Source organism: Morus notabilis, unplaced genomic scaffold, assembly GCF_000414095.1.
Source record: "Morus notabilis unplaced genomic scaffold, ASM41409v2 Scaffold813, whole genome shotgun sequence".
Taxonomy (NCBI): domain Eukaryota; kingdom Viridiplantae; phylum Streptophyta; class Magnoliopsida; order Rosales; family Moraceae; genus Morus; species Morus notabilis.
In genome coordinates this window covers 50,554-66,831 of record NW_010363924.1, presented here as the reverse complement: position 1 = coordinate 66,831, position 16,278 = coordinate 50,554, and the positions used below count along the sequence as shown (strand labels likewise).

The window sequence follows — 16,278 nt, the reverse complement described above, 5'->3', positions numbered from 1 at the left end:
AACAGATAATTTCCTTTTGTAAAAAAATAAAAAATAAAATGCTCGTGGTCCCCACAAATCCAATTAAGAAGGGACCCATCTGATGACGTGGCGAAGTCACGGGCTTACACGAACATAATGGAATAACACGTGTCCAATACAGTTAACGAACGGTCCATATAAAAGCGACGAAAAACTAACCCCCAACGAAAATTCCCGCCATGTTTGTTTTCGCTCCAAGAACCCTATCCCCTTCTCTGTTCTTCCACAATCCAATTCTCCAAAATCCTAAGCCGACGATCAATTTGAGCCTCAAATCGGAGATTCAGATTGAGAGAGGCCTCGAATTCGAGACCGGCGAGTCGTTTTTCCGCCGCGAGAGCGCCGCGGGCCGCGACCTCGGCGTCCTCGCGGCGTCGCTCTACAGGAAATCCAAGGGCAAATTGCGAGTTCTCGACGGGCTCTGTGGGTGCGGAATCCGGTCGCTCCGGTACCTCGTCGAGGCCGAGGCGGATTTCGTGTTGGCGAACGATGCGAACGACGAGAATCGGGGAGTAATCTGCCGGAACTTGGCGCAGGTGCCGAGGGGTTTTGGCGATGAGCGGAGGTGGACGGTGACGAATTTTGAGGCGAACCGGGTCATGACGGAGTGTTATCTTCAAAGAGATTTCTTTGATTTGATTGATGTCGATTCGTTCGGGAGCGATTCGTCGTTCTTGAGGTCGGCGATGAATGCTCTGCGATTGGGTGGCTTGCTTTACGTTACTTCCACCGACGGTTTCTCGTCAGGTGGTCATAGACCTTATCAGTAAGCCTTACTATCAACTGCATGGGCCAAAAAAAAAAATCCGTACTTTGTTTATGGATAAATTTTGGTCTAAAATTGACGTTTTGTTGTTTATCTTTTATGCTGTAATTTAGCAACTGATTTTTAGATGGTTATAAGTAGCTGTGGATATCTTGTGTTTGACCAATTAGAAAGTTGAAATTGACAGTTGGCAAGTCGGTTGTTGTAGAATCACTCATGGTTTGAAGGCTGTAGCATTTCCAAAATCCTTTGCACGTAACATGTTTGATAAAAATGTCCCGAAAAAAGGGCACTTTGACTGTTATTTGAAGAAGCTAGGATTTCTTTCAAATGCTTAACAATCCCAAACTAGCCCTTAGGATTGGATATGATATATGTGTTTTTGATTTCCAGTTCTTTAGCTGCATATGGAGCGTATATTCAACCAATGCCGTATTCGAATGAGATCGGACTGCGAATGCTTATAGGCGGGGCTGTCAGGGAAGCTTCTGTGTTGGGCTATCGTGTTGCTCCACTGTTTTCGTATTATTCATATCACGGACCAGTTTTCAGAGTCATGCTTAGAGTAAATCGTGGGAAGCTTCCAGATAACAGGTGGTTGTTTGGTTCTAGGAAAGATGGTGAATGTTTCAAATGATCTTTTTGACCTATATGATGATTAATTATGAAAGAGCTATTGCCGCTTTCTGGTATGGAAGAAAAAAAAAAAATCTATGTTTCATGAAATTCATATCTCAGAAATGTTAAGAATGTTGATCAACAAATTAATCGTTTCATGCATATCTTGAAGGAATTATGGCTTCATTAGCTATTGTCACCAATGTGGAAACTCCCAAGCATTTTCATGGGATGAACTTGGTCAGATCAGTTGCCCATGCAGCGGTTCTAAGGTAAGGATAATATGGCTTCTCTACAAATAAAAATAAGAAAATAAAAAGTTTCCAACTTTCCTGCGCTCTATTATTATTATTTTTTATTTCCTGGTTTTCTTTCGGAACTCAGATATACGTATCAGATGCAGGTAAGTGTCCAACAACTTGCAACATTTTGGGGGTGTCCAATTGTCATGTGCTTTCATTTATGAAACCATGTTATAATGCGATGCAGGCTGTAAAAGCGTTCATTTACAATAATTCTGGTTGTTGGTAATTTCTTCAATTGCTAGCATCTCTGTGACAGACTTTTGCCGTTTTTCTATTTTGCTCCACTGAGAATTTTTATCATCTTAAAATTGGCTTCTGACTCTGCCTTTCCGAAATCTATGTTTGTTCGTCTGACCACCACTATTTATACTTGTCGATTAAGTAAAATCATTTCATTATTTTGTACGCAATCAAAATTAACATAAATGCTTCCTGCTGCTGTTTCTCAAAGAACCAATATAGCCTGTAGAATATAAGGGAAGTATAGAAAGTTCTTGACTTGATATCTTTGGTTTAATTATCTGCGGACTGAATTCTTTTAGTTCTTCCCTGGTTTCTCAGTCGGTCATCGTCTCAGGGCCACTTTGGACAGGACCTCTCCACGAGGCCTCCTATCTTACAGAAATGTTAAATTTGGCTGGGGCATGGGGATGGGCAGGCAAAGACACAGGGACAGAAACTGATACTGGGAAGCTTTTGAAACAAATGTTGGATGAAAGTGATCCCCGATTGCCATTTGGGTTCATAAAATTGGATGAGGTCCTTAAACGAATACATGTTTTCTACTACTTATTTCTTGATTTCAATAGGCAGATATTCTTGTTTTGTACTTTTCAAACTTTGAATTTGAGTGATGGTATCTCTCTTTACCATCCAGGTGGCAAGCCGGGCAAAAATAAATTCTCCACCACTAAGGATCGTAATGGAAACCATACAAAAGGTATTATCCTTTCTGTTTTTCCTACAGGCTTTCAGTTACAAGGAGGATAAGTTCATAGTTCCTTTTTTCCTCCTTTTTTTCTAGGAAAATAAACCTCGTGAGAAAATTTCTTTGGTACGGGAGATGGTCGCCCAAGTAAGGTTTAAATTAGAACTGCCGCCCCTATCTTGAGCTGATATATATATATATATATATATATATATATATATATATATGTGTGTGTGTGTATATATATATATATATATATCAGCTTAAGATAGGGGGGCAGCAGTTCTAATTTAAACCTTACTGGGGCTATATATATATATATATATAGCCCCAGTAAGGTTTAAATTAGAACTGCTGCCCCCTATCTTGAATATATATATGTGTGTGTGTGTGTGTGTGTGTAATATAAAGGTGGGTGGTTGTTTGTTGACAAAAAGCTTGGACTGCTAACTTCTTAGTACAATCTCAAATAAAGCCTAAAAATGATGCTTTTCCAGAGGTTAATAATGTGGTGGGTGAATCTTTTGCAGGAAGGTTATGCTGTTAGTAGGTCGCACATTTGCTCTAATGCAATAAAGACAGATTGTCCCATGACAGAATGCATAAGAATCGCCAAGGAATTACAGCAATGTGACTCGGCTGCAGCTGTCAACTTGTAGACTAATGTTGGCGGCAAATGTTGCGCCTGTTCTTGCACAAGCTCAAATATGCAGGCTATCGTTTTCGTCTAATTGCGAAGAGTTCATATGATATATTGTTGGAGGTTTAGAGCCCGTTTAATTCGCTGTTTCGAGTTTTTAATTCGAGTTGAGATGCGATTTTATGTGAGAGCTTTTTACTGTAGTAAAAAAATTAAATGTGATTGTTTGTGAGAGCTTTTACTGTAGCAAAATTCAAATTCTAAACTCGAATCAGCGAAATGAACGAGGCCTTAGAAGATTTCGAGGGACGTTTAAATGGATGGCACAAACAGTGGCATCAAGAGTTAGTCATATACTGATGTTTTAGTACAAGTTTCAAAGTCTATCCACAGCAGCCGTAAGCGACCAATAAGCCATCCAATTTAGTAATCAAATGCTAATTTAGCACCGTACCTTGTGCCACAATATAACGCAAGCTTTATCTACGCAGGAAATTTAAAATTTATAGAATTCAAACGGAATCAAATATCCATTTAACGGAAAAGTTGAGTAATCCTATAGAACTTTCAACCAAAGAGTGGTTCACAAAACTTAACCAAAAATAGAAAACAACAATTGAAGTAAGATCAACTAGATAGTTGTCTATCAAAAAATTCCTAAACAAAATTGAGACCCGCAAAAAATTTAGCTGCTCATTACTACACATCGCAAAACTATTTCCTTGTTCATGTGCGAGCCGGATTCCCCACCCCAGCAGGTCGGTTCCCAGGCTGACCAGCCCTTGGCGCATCGTCCTGAAGAGTAAGGAAAAAAGTAAACAAGTGCAACCCAAGTTAAACGACAATCCATGAGGACCATGAGACGACTAAAACCACCACTTTATACCCATCTTAACACAAAATCAACAAGAAAAACACAAACAAATACACCAGCTTTGTTAATATCATCGTAAACGAAACATTGTGGAAGCAACAAACAAAACCATCATTATTGCTGTATCTCAAACCTTCACTCAAGAGCAACAGAAAAACCAACTTCTACATTTGTTAACTACGCAAACATTCCAATCATGGCAGTAGCATAGCCTCTACTTTACGCACGAGAAGCTCCTGTTAATTTATCACCTCAATCCTCTACTTATTATAAGCTTCCCTACGCATCAGCTAATAGTTCTCATTTCTCAGCATAATAACTAGCCCCAAGATTAATTCCAAGATGCCATTAACATACACAACAAAACTATCAAAGTTTAAGTCGAGGAGCAAATCAACAAGGATTTAATTAAGAATCATTTTCCAAACGCAGATACATAAAATATGAACAATACTCAATAATCAAGATTCTCAAGCTTCCTTTAAACATTGGTAATATCTCATCAACCAAATTAGCAATAAGAACGTATTTAAATCGTGTTTTATATGCCAGAAAACACACCCTGCGTCTCAAGAAGCGCTGTGGTGGTTCTCGGTTCCTCCGATCAGTGCGAGATCGGACCCTGACGACGTGCGAGTGAATCGCGCAGGAAACACAGTACTGCATCTTAGCATAAAGCTTTGGCAGAGTGTATTCTACAAAATTAATTAAACACATTAGTGGTTAATGCAAAATATTTCTCACATTTCACCACATGATTATACGAAAAAGAAGCAAAGCTTTGATTGGAAATAGAGATTACGATCGTAGACGCAGGCTTCTTGGACGTCTCTGACCGCGGCTTGCTCAACAATGTTCCTCACAAGGAATCTCTTGATTGCCTTGTCCTATCAATACCAAAATCGAAATCAAAATCACAAAATTGATCAACATTTTACAACGATAACGAATAAAATTATATATGAATTACGCCTAGTCCTACTAAAATCAAAACCAAAATTCAAAATCACAAATTTGATCAACATTTAAAACAATAACAAATAATATTATATGTGTACACACACATATATATCAATGAAGTGTTAGAACCTTGGGGCAGCATTTGCCACAGTTGGAGCAGCGGATGAATTTGACATGGCCACGGCCGTGCTTGTTGCGTCCGCCATTCCTGCGCTTGAAAGTCTGCGGGGGGGAAAAACACAAAATTAAAATAAATAAATAAAGTAATGGATCAGAAGGAATTTAGAGTGAATCCTGTGGGAGAAGCTCAGACCATTGTTTCCGGATTGCTTCTTGATCCTTAGAGGAAGGGAGAGGATATTGGGTGGCTCTGGGCTCGTCTGCTCCGGCTAGGGTTTTTGCTGCTGCTAAAGAGTGAGATCTGGGACTGGTTTTCTTTGAATAAACTCCTTTAAAATACATTACTGTGGTTTAAGCAGGTATAATGTCGTTTATTGTTTCTTTTCTTTCCAGTTCAAAAGAAAAACGTCGTTTAACGTTCAAACTAAAAACGATATGTCGTTCTTCTTGGATAAATTTGTTGAACTTGCTAGTTTTACGATAAGTCGTTTTAGTGTTTTTTTTTTCCCCTTGTATGTTGTAAACGACATGTTGTTCAGTTAATGAAATTTGGATCTCGTTTACGTCAAGTGACATGTCCTTTCCAAAGAATTTACTCTTCGTTTCTCTGAAACGACTTGCCTTTTATTGTCGTCACACAGCAAAGTAAGCGACATACGGTTCGTGGTTACCAATACCATGTTATTCCCTCAAGCAACATATTATTAATCCATTGAAAAATAAATTGTCAACAGAAAAAAAAAAAAATATATATATATATATATAAAGTTATTGGAAAAACAAATGTCTCTTACGAGCTATTATCTTCACAAAATATATGTTAAGAATGAGAAGTGACCCTCAAAGATTAGGGAATCAAATTCTATTTTGTTTGTGAACAAACTTAGTACGATTAACTTCAACGTTTTGAGTAATTAGTTTCCTAAAAATAAAGGAGCTAAAAGGGTCTTAGACAATGCCTTGCCCAAAACCAGATTAGCAGTTTAGCAAAAATAAAAAATATATAATGGAGATAGCAATCTAGGGAGATTGCCGCCTTCGAAGTTTCGAGTTCTTGAAGGCCCTCGTTCCACGTGACATCATCTTTACACTTTATTTAACCTTTATTTCAGCCAGTACGTAGAGATAGAAACTCCCTGTATAGCCATGAGAAGTACCAGAAAATGCCATAAAATTTACTCCAAGTGGTGTATGGAAACAAGCCAAATGGAGTCACCACATGTTGGAAGCAACAGAATGTCAACAACAGTTTGTATTATGAGTTTCATTACATGATATACATCAGTAACCAAACAGCAAAAACAAATGAGCCCCTCAAAGTTTCGACCATCACGGTTTCAAATTATTCAATCATTTGGCCGGCCTATCAAGCTGCAAAGCCAAGTCACTCTTACTCGAGGGGGGTGTTCTTTTCGTACACGTCACTGGCATATTTCCAATTGATGACTTTCCATATGTTCTTTAGATAATCTGGCCTTACATTCTTGTACTGCAAAATGAAAACACACGTCTCTCAACTGAAGGCATATCAGGTGATGTACAAAATGCAAATCAGGGTAATTGCAGAGGAGGGAGACAGAAGGTAAGCGTCCAATTTTAAGCAGCCAGCAAGTGCTAGAAAGAATTTGGATCTCAAATCTCTACTTCAACTTTGTTTAAGAATAGACGGGAAAAGCTATCATCCCACTTCCCCACCCATTTCAGTCTATTATCTTCTATATGCTTCTGAGTTATATTTTTATGATAACATTACTGACCATTATTCTAGAAAACTTTATAGATACTAATCTATTCCTAGTTTCACCAGAAATTAGCACATACCGCATATTGAGGGAAAATTGAGCTCAACTCTTGGGGACAACAACTATTGTCAATAACAAAGGGCTTAGATTCCTATGTTTGTTGGCATAAACATCTTTGACCACATCCCAAGATCCTCTCTCCATAGAAACTTTAAGCCCTCAGAAAAAGAATTTTCATTTGACCGGATTCTCACCGATCAAAAGAGTGAAATTAATTTATGTCAACGAGGGATGGTTAAATATTTCAACAATTTACAGATGAACATAAATCAAGATTGCGTCAAGCGCTCTTTATCAGATAGAAGATGAAGCTACCCCTGATATCAGAATAGATTTGAGTTTTGGACTTCAGTAGTAATTACCTGTAAATAATATGCATGCTCCCAAACATCAATACCAAGCAATGGAACTACGCTGGCTCCTTTAATCACAAGTGGGTCCTATGAAAAGTTATTCAGCATGATAATTAGCCTTATACAATCAATAATTAAACAACATCTCATGCTGACAACTTCTGAAGCAGCACCACATTTGGCTAATTGACAAAAATGGAAAGAATTGAGTCATGTGAACAGCATCGCAAATTACAATTATAATTTAAAGTTTACCTGATTTGCAGTGGTTTCAACCACGAGTTTCTTCAATTCTTTGTCCAAAGCAAGCCACTAGCAAGACAAAGTACATCAAACATTCCGAACAAAATTATGACAAAGAACATCAATTTAAGTGTCTATTCAATGACAAGTAGATATTTGGGGAGGGGGAGAGAGAGAGAGAAAAAGCATACCACCCATCCCGAGCCCTGCAAAGCAGCGCCTTCTGTGTTAATTTTTTGCACCAATGATTCTAAAGAACCAAAGTTCATATCAATCGCCCATCCTAGAGAACCCTTTGGGGGCTCACCACCTCCTTCCTGCAACTCATACAATGTTAGAAGAAAGATTCTTTATTTACACTTATAAAAAGCAATCAAGCAGGAAGAAGCTTAGAAGAATCTAAAAAAATATGAACTTACACTGATAGGAGCAAGGTTCTTCCAAAAAATTGAATGGTTGATATGGCCTTCAAAAGACAAAGGAAAAGGTTTAAAAAGTATGAAAACAAAATAATTTGTAACATGCAAATGAGAAAACATAAGATGATGTAAATAATGGAAAAGCCAAAGAGAGGCATATAAAAATATTTATGAGACCATTTAAGACAGTGGTAATTATTTTGCCATGGATTTCCCACCAAAAAAAAAAAAAATGAAACTTGAGATGTTTTTCACATTCTTCTGGTAAAGAGAAAGTATACTCTACTATGTTTAAAGCAAATGGGGGAATAAGAAAAAAGTCAACCGATGCTAGAATAAAAAACAGCTTAAAAGTTGGTTATTAAAGTGGAATTCATTGAGGTCATGCTGTTACCAGGCAACACCAAAAGAAAGGTCTCAACTAGAGCAAGGGCTGTGATACAACTTTCAACGCATAAGATACAGTTGACGCAGTATTATATCACGGTAGACATGATAACATGATATTACTAGGAATACAAAGTATATGATAACTAATGTAGGAAATTACTAATAGCTCACAGATTTTAAATTTTTTTTTCCTTAAATACAATTGAACTCGGCTGACAAAAGTCTGACCTCGCAGATAATCAGTTCATTACTCAAATTAGTCCACCAAATAGTCTTGCCTAGCCTAGCTAGATATTCATCAATCAGTTCACAAATGAAAAAACCAGTATCAACCATCATGGGATAAAGTAACTCTGTTTTAAGCAACAAAAGGAGAAAATAAAAGAATCCGCCAAAATTTCGGCAAGTCAACCTCAATTTTACATCAACCAAAAAAAAAAAAGACTCTTGCAATTTGAGCAGTCACAAAATCTTTTTGACTCTCATTTGCTTCCTAACATTTCAATTTCGCTATATCATCCTAACCATAGCCAAACTTCCTGATTCCTGATTCAAGTCCAAAAAAAAAAATTGTACAATTTCAGATCGCCCTTGAATACTAACGGTTCATGTACAAACAAATTTCAACGCTATATAAATTCCGAGTAATCCACACGAAAATATGCAAACACAAATACTAGGAAATGAAAAAGGCGACGAAAAAGAATAGAGATTGACGAACGAACCTCCACCGTTGAACTTGATGGCGCTCTGCAATTTAGCGACGGCAGAGGCGTCGCCCTTGGCAATGGCGTCGTGGAGCTGCTCGAGAGCCTTGTTGTAGTTGGTGACGTAAGCCTGGTGGTGCTTCTGGTGATGGAGCTGCATGATCTCGCCGCTAATGGCGGGCTCCAGAGCGCCATAGTCGTACGGAAGGTCCGGGAGAGAGAAGGTCTGCAAGCCGCGAGACTGGGCGATTCCGGCGCCGAGGAGCCCTGGCCTCGTTAATCTTCTGGGGAAGAGAGCTCGGAGAGCCATGGAAATGGAGTTCGAGGTTTTGATAGGAAGGGAACGGAGAGAAGACGAGGAAGCTGAGCACTGACAAATGAGAGAGAGCGAGAGGGAGAGAGGCGGAGTTTTATATGTGAATGTGGGTGACAGAGTAATGCTACAGTGACCGTGGGTTACGGAATCTGGGTGCTGAACACAGAACAAACGAGGGAAGGTACGACACGGGACTTTCTCACTTCTGTCAAATCAATGTGCTGGTGGTGATGCCATTACTAAGCGAAGCATAAACAAGTTTGGGAAATGTTTTAAATCCCGCACCTAGATGTAAATATAACTTTTTTCCGTAATCTCATGTAATATCTTTTATCCGTGTGTAATATTCGATTTTCAAAAAATGTAATTCAATATATATAATTTTAAGTAATATATTTAAAAGCTCATTTATTTTATGAATTTAAATTCATGATTTTAATTTTGTTATAATATTTTTTTTAAAAAAATTAAATTTTAAATGTTAGAATTAAAAATCATTAATTTAAATGTATGAAACAAACAGATCCTTAAATAATATGAGTGTGTGCGAACGATGTTGTATAAAAACATGAAAAAAAAAAATGATATTTATCAAACTATATGAATACTGAACCTAAGATTTTTCTTATATAAAAATTGGCAAACGCTGCTTTTTTAAAAGATACACACTTTTTCTCGGTTATTTTTTAAAGTATGTTACATACCGAGAAATTACAATTTTTATCTCTCTCTCTTTTTTTTTTTGTTAAGATTAAAAAAGGAATACCATCTTACTTTTCTATCCATTGCTCGTGTGGTTAATGGATAGAAACGTTTGAGCCACCTCTCCTGAGTAATTCTGTATGAGAACATGCCTGTCAAAGAGCGCTCAATCTTTGATTCACGAATGCTTGATGTTTATATGTGATTTTTTGTCTTACTATTATTATTATTATTATTATTATTATTATTATGCTAAAGAAAATTCATTTGCAATTCAAGAGCGCAGAAAATTAGATTTCCAAACGTATGACAAACAAATAAAGTATGAGAAAAAAAAAAAGAGTCTACAAAACTGTACTTAAATTATCTTGGCCTCTAGCTACAACAACAGTAATCATTATAGTCATTCCTCACAAGAATTAATTGTTAACGCGTAAACTTAGTAATACCCTAACTAAACAAACACTTATATGGTAAAGCCTATTGCAAATTGGAGATTTTGTATGAGGTGAAAAATGTTACATGCCAACAGCACTCAATTTTTCCCAACACTCTAGTATGCTTCTCTTAATCATTATAGTCATTCCTCACAAGAATTAATTGTTAACGCGTAAACTTAGTAATACCCTAACTAAACAAACACTTATATGGTAAAGCCTATTGCAAAATGGAGATTTTGTATGAGGTGAAAAATGTTACATGCCAACAGCACTCAATTTTTCCCAACACTCTAGTATGCTTCTCGCGTGTCTAATGAAGTATTATAAAGACTAAAGAAAAGCCATCATGCATGCAAGTCTTTGTTTGAGTCCCATCCGGGGGCCTTTTGGCCAACGCCATCAATTACTACCTCACTTCCATCATTACCCACATTAATAAGAGGATCAGATTCACCTTCCTTTGCCTGCAAAATAAAAATAAAAAAAAAAAGATTACACATTACTAAAAATGATGATGTGGTTGCAAGTATAACTTAACGGCAAATCGACTAGAGTTCAAGTCACGCCCAAAGTTCAAAGTATATTTATGTGTATATTAAACGTGATGATAAAAAATATGAATAGTGTAAGACATGCAAAAATTAGTAGAATATGGAAAATAGAAGGAAATCATGAATGAAATTTAACAATAACCTGGAATGATGGCAATGCTGCTTCAGTAGCCTTTTTCTGACTCTCAAGAGTGCAAAAGTAGGAATAAAGAACCATCCCAACAAGGGCAATCGCAATCCCCAGTATATTCCTCCAGTTAAACGGGTCATGAAGTAATATGTAACCAAATGCCAGTACTAGACATGTCTTCAGATGACCCAGAACCTGATAGGTCACAGGGGATGTCTTTCCAATAACAAGAAATGTGCTAAAATTCACAGACACTGAAATCAGGCAAGATAGAATGATGAAAACCTGTAGGTAGAGAGTGCAAATAGAGTCAACGATACATTCGAAAAGAAGGATAAAGATAGATTTGGAAACCAAATTCTTCCAATCCTCACCAGCACTTGAGTTGTGTAATTGAAATCAAATACATTTTGATTTGTGAGAAACCAGTCCAAAAAGGGACCGGATATTAACAAGGTCCCCGCTTGATATGGACATGACTGATATAGAAGTTGGGTTGAAGAAACCTTATATTTCTTCTGGATGGTATTGGTCATCTGAAATGAACTAGTTAAGATTTCAAACAAGATTACACAAAATAGGCAAAAACAAGCTCTTATTGAAATGGCCAGAATCAGACCATATATTTTCTGATCATTTATGCAAAAGAAAGACGGAACCTCCTAAAATTCTAACAAGAACACGTCTGTCAAACTCGTAACATGCACACTCCATGCCAGTTAAGTACTCTAGAGTCTATTTCATTTCACAAAACAGAGGACACTGTTCTTATGTAGAACACCCCCGTGCATTCAGGTAATAAAGTTAAATATTCTCATTATATAATTTCAGAATTTCTTTTTAGATACGAGGTTCATACGCAAAATCTGTACTGTTCAGACAGAATTTTGCTTTAAAGATCAAGCAACTCCTAAAAGCTCATCACTCAAAAAGTGAAATATGTGGGGGAATCATTTTCCTTCCAAAAGGATACAATTTGAGCAACACATGTTGTGAGAACCGCAAGAAGAGACAAGATGCAGCCCAGCGCATTGAGTTGAATGTCGGTAATTGTTGCAATCCCAACACCAAGGAGGAGAATAAGAAGAGATAGCTGAATGCTTCTACTGCAATAACACAAAAGCTGCATCAGTACACCCCTATGACAATCTTGCTTTAGGCTTTAACAAACACATTCAACTTGCATAACTCTGTTGTATCTTTCGCAATGTTAAGAGGTGTTTGAAATAAACAAAGTGTTTACAACTTGTAGCATGTATTGACGTCCATGACTGGAGGCCTAACGCATGAGGATTAACTTTACGTTTATACGATCATAGTTCACTCTTGCAAAGAAATTTTAAAGTAAGGAGCAGAAACATGTTCTATATCCTGGCTTCAGTCTTAAAGTTGGAGAAAGGGTGACAATATATCAATGAAAACCTGAATCTTTTTGCGAGGGATGGAAAGAGTCTCCAAGAGTACAGTACAAGGGATGATTGCCAACTTAGTCATCTGGAATGCAGAAACATCAATGAACAAATCAAACATCAGAACTAATATAAAAACATCAATAAACAAATCAAACATCAGAGCTAATACAAAAACATCAATGAACAAATCAAACATCAGAGCTAAAACAAAAACATCAATGAACAAATCAAAGTACAACGGGTGAGCGAAATATACCTGATAGAAACCAACAGAATTGAACCCCAAGCTAAGATTTAGAAGTCCGATCGATATGCCATTGAGAATGCCAAAGCCCACAACAGCTTTTCGATCGAACGGTTTGTGTTCGAACAATTTTAATCTTCTAGCCACATGAAAAGAACAGAAGGTGACTAGAAGATGCCAGCTAGTCAAAGTTGTAGCTGCACAAGTCAAATTCTGATTCCATCAACTCCACCCAAATAAATCATCGTCATCAACACAATTAACAATCTAACTGTAATCATTGTGATCATTCTCCATCCATTTTGCTTGGAATGAAATATCTTTGAAGTCTTTTATAAATTGTTGGTGTCCAATTTATGTGAAAAAGAAGCTATTTGTTTCTAGCAATAGATCTAAACAACCATCTAACCCCTTATTGCCATGCACGACCGCACCATCGCTTAGGCATAATTAAACCATGGATTACTCAAATCCAAATTAACTACGTAACATTAAAAACCACTAGTTCCGATTTCCCTCGAAATACCACTATTTTTAATTTTCTGCCTCCCAAAAAGAAAATTAAAAAATAACAGCAATAATAAGTAGTAGCTTGTTTAAAAATCCGTAACTGGGTTCTTGGTGTGATACTCGTTTATAAAAACTTAAAAGATTCCTTTGTTAGCACCAAAATCCTTTAATGCTTGTCAAAGCAAATGCTTTTAAAGCCGTGAAACCAGCATTATTTCCCACTAGATATCATTGTCAAAGAAAATAAAGCAATCCAAAGTTAATTACACACACACACACACAAACTCCTAATTTTGACATAAAGCTATCGTTAAACTTACCGAAATTGAAACCCAGTGAGCTAATCAACGCCTTATTGCAAATCACAATGGACACTGATGAAACCACTGACAGAGTCAACGCCCCAACAGTCCCCAGCTGAAATATCTCGCCCTCTCCCATCTTTTTATTCTTTTTCTCTGCTCCAACCACCAATTAAAAAACCAAGCACAACCCAGAATCAAATTAAGGTAAATCAAGCTCAATTTAATCACAAAGCCCAAAAATGAGAAACATAAACAGAGAAGGCAGTAAAACTCACAGTGGGTATCTTGCTTACTTAGAAGTGATCAAATTAGGGATATTACAATTTACAGAGCTAGATCTGGAGATTAAGATTTATGGGCAAGTCTTGTTTAGGAAAAAAAGTAATGGGTTTCCCACAATTCAAAGATTGATTGGTTGGGTAGTCACTAATCGCTGTGATTTTGGCAATGGTCGTGATCTTCCCTGTCTCTGTGTGTGTGTGTGATGTTTTTTTTCTTTTTTTGTGGTGTAGTTTGGTGATTCAGAATTGTTGATTAGTGCAGTACACCTAACAATGCGTCAACTAGAGAGAAATATGAAAGAGCTGAAGAGTGGAATGTGGATTGCCACTTTCTTCTTATGTTGTTTCTATTCCCAGGGCGACAAGTACGGATGCGAATTTGTTCTACTGTTCTACAATATACCTATATGGTGTAACTCATTCAACGACGCCGCTTTTTGTAATTGTTTGATTTTAAGGATTGATGTACTGTCTTTAACTCCGTTTAATTCGTTATTTTGTTGATTAGAATTTTTTATTTAAATAAAAAAATTTAAATTGTGTTTTTTGAATTAGCGTTTAAATATGTAGTTAAAATTTTAATTTAAAAAGAGAATAAATTTTAAATTTGTATCTGATAGATGTGAAAAACATAAAGAGTTGGCACATTTTTACTGTTTAAATATAGTTTAAACCGTTAAACTTAAGGGAGGAGGGGGAGCTAAACTCTAATCCTTGACACACAACAATACAATGGCTGAGGAAGGACCGGCAAAACTACCACAATTCATAACCATCAATACACTCATTCATGGCGGTTTCATCAACTACGTCTCGTCAAAAATTGACCCCCTTCCTTATCTGATATCATCAAACCTATCCTCCTAAAACACCACTATTTCTTCTGATCTGGTGCTAAATCACAGATCGGAGAATATCAATGTGAAATCTGGCAAGATTGGGCTGAGTCCACTCAATTTGTCTGTGATGTGCTGGGTTTCGCGCAACAAAGACCGGTAAGGTCTAGGTTTCGCGCGACGAAGGCCGGTTGGGGTTGGGTTTCGTGCGATGGAGACCAACGAGGTCTAGTTTCGTGGGACGAAAGGTGACGGGGTATGGGTTTTGCGCGACGGAGGCCGACAGGGTCTGGATTTCGCGGGACGGAGAGCGGAGGTGTTTGGGTTTTGTTCGACAGAGGTCTTGAGTTTCGCGTGGCGGAGGTCAACGGTGGCACGGGGCTAGGCTAGTCATGGGCTGTTGACAGGGGGCTGGGTTGGCCGTGGGACACTGGCGTTGGGCTGGGTTGACCGGAGCATGTGAGACGGTGGTGGTTATGGTGATGGGTGTAGTGGTGTGGCTTTGATAATGGTGGCTATTGGTTGTTGGTGAGATTCCTACCTTCTTAAGATTCATGGGCATTTGAATAACACCCTGTTAGGTTATTCAAATTACCTCAATTTGGGATAAAGTGAATCCCATGAGATTTACTTTCATGGGAATGTAAAAATTGCAATTATTGTACCAAATGTAAGAATGTGAGAAGATTATCATTCTCATCTAAAGATTACTGCATACTAAACACTCCTTAAGTTGAACATTTTAACTCAATTCAAACGGGAAATATAATTCAAACTACATGCTTACTAAACACGAATTTAAACTATGTTCACTTTTCGAACTGAATTGAACTGAACTAAACTAGTGAAACAAACACGGGCTTAATATGCCTTCTGAACTTTAAAAATGATTCATTTGCTCTCTGAATTATGTACCTTAATTCAAAATGTTCACTATATTTATAAACTGACAAAATAATGATGTGACACAACGTCTACTTATACTTTTATAAATATCCTTCATACTATTGATTTTAAATCAACTTACCCCTTGAATTATTATTTTTGTGTTATGATGGGGATAGAATTATACAAAATATATAGTTCATGTGGCATTTATGAAATAGCATTAATTCGAGAGGTGTTTTGAACCATTCATATATCAGGGACATTTATAAAATTAATCATAATTTCAACTTAGCCAATTGGCCATCCTTTAAAAAAAAAAAAAAACAAGAATAATTTTATATATTTTTTGGTATAAACTAATAAGCCATCCTAAAATTAAAGAAGAATGAGGTTTAAGAGAAATGTTAGCGTCACTCATTATGTCATTCTTTTTAATCATTGTTTAACACGTGGGTTCTATTAACATGATATATTATTATATACATAAAAAGTGAGATAATTAAGTCCTTGTATCAAA

At 37.0% G+C, this 16,278-nt stretch overlaps 3 protein-coding genes and 1 pseudogene across 3 annotated transcripts; 1 reads left to right on the top strand and 3 right to left on the bottom strand.

Moving 5' to 3' along the window:
• The first annotated feature begins 200 nt into the window (after positions 1-200).
• LOC21394494 (tRNA (guanine(26)-N(2))-dimethyltransferase) lies at positions 201-3,463 on the top strand. The gene is made up of 7 exons (XM_024170274.1): positions 201-787; positions 1,181-1,381; positions 1,578-1,677; positions 2,272-2,469; positions 2,588-2,650; positions 2,735-2,785; positions 3,169-3,463. Exons 1-7 carry the CDS (start codon positions 201-203, stop codon positions 3,295-3,297), a joined length of 1,329 nt encoding a protein of 442 aa, XP_024026042.1. The 3' UTR covers positions 3,298-3,463.
• Positions 3,464-3,825: 362 nt separating this feature from the next.
• Positions 3,826-5,561, bottom strand: LOC112092936 (40S ribosomal protein S26-1-like). Its single transcript, XM_024170273.1, has 5 exons — positions 5,426-5,561; positions 5,242-5,334; positions 4,955-5,039; positions 4,714-4,847; positions 3,826-4,073 (listed from the first exon to the last, which is right to left on the bottom strand). Exons 1-5 carry the CDS (start codon positions 5,426-5,428, stop codon positions 4,005-4,007), a joined length of 384 nt encoding a protein of 127 aa, XP_024026041.1. The 5' UTR covers positions 5,429-5,561; the 3' UTR covers positions 3,826-4,004.
• A 755-nt stretch (positions 5,562-6,316) lies between these two features.
• On the bottom strand, positions 6,317-9,648 carry LOC21394493 (superoxide dismutase [Mn], mitochondrial). The gene is made up of 6 exons (XM_010105331.2): positions 9,165-9,648; positions 8,050-8,096; positions 7,822-7,947; positions 7,643-7,699; positions 7,397-7,474; positions 6,317-6,721 (listed from the first exon to the last, which is right to left on the bottom strand). The coding sequence occupies exons 1-6, from the start codon at positions 9,454-9,456 to the stop codon at positions 6,623-6,625; spliced, it is 699 nt and encodes a 232-aa protein (XP_010103633.1). The 5' UTR covers positions 9,457-9,648; the 3' UTR covers positions 6,317-6,622.
• Positions 9,649-10,746: 1,098 nt separating this feature from the next.
• On the bottom strand, positions 10,747-14,444 carry LOC112092930 (annotated as a pseudogene).
• Positions 14,445-16,278: the final 1,834 nt, after the last annotated feature.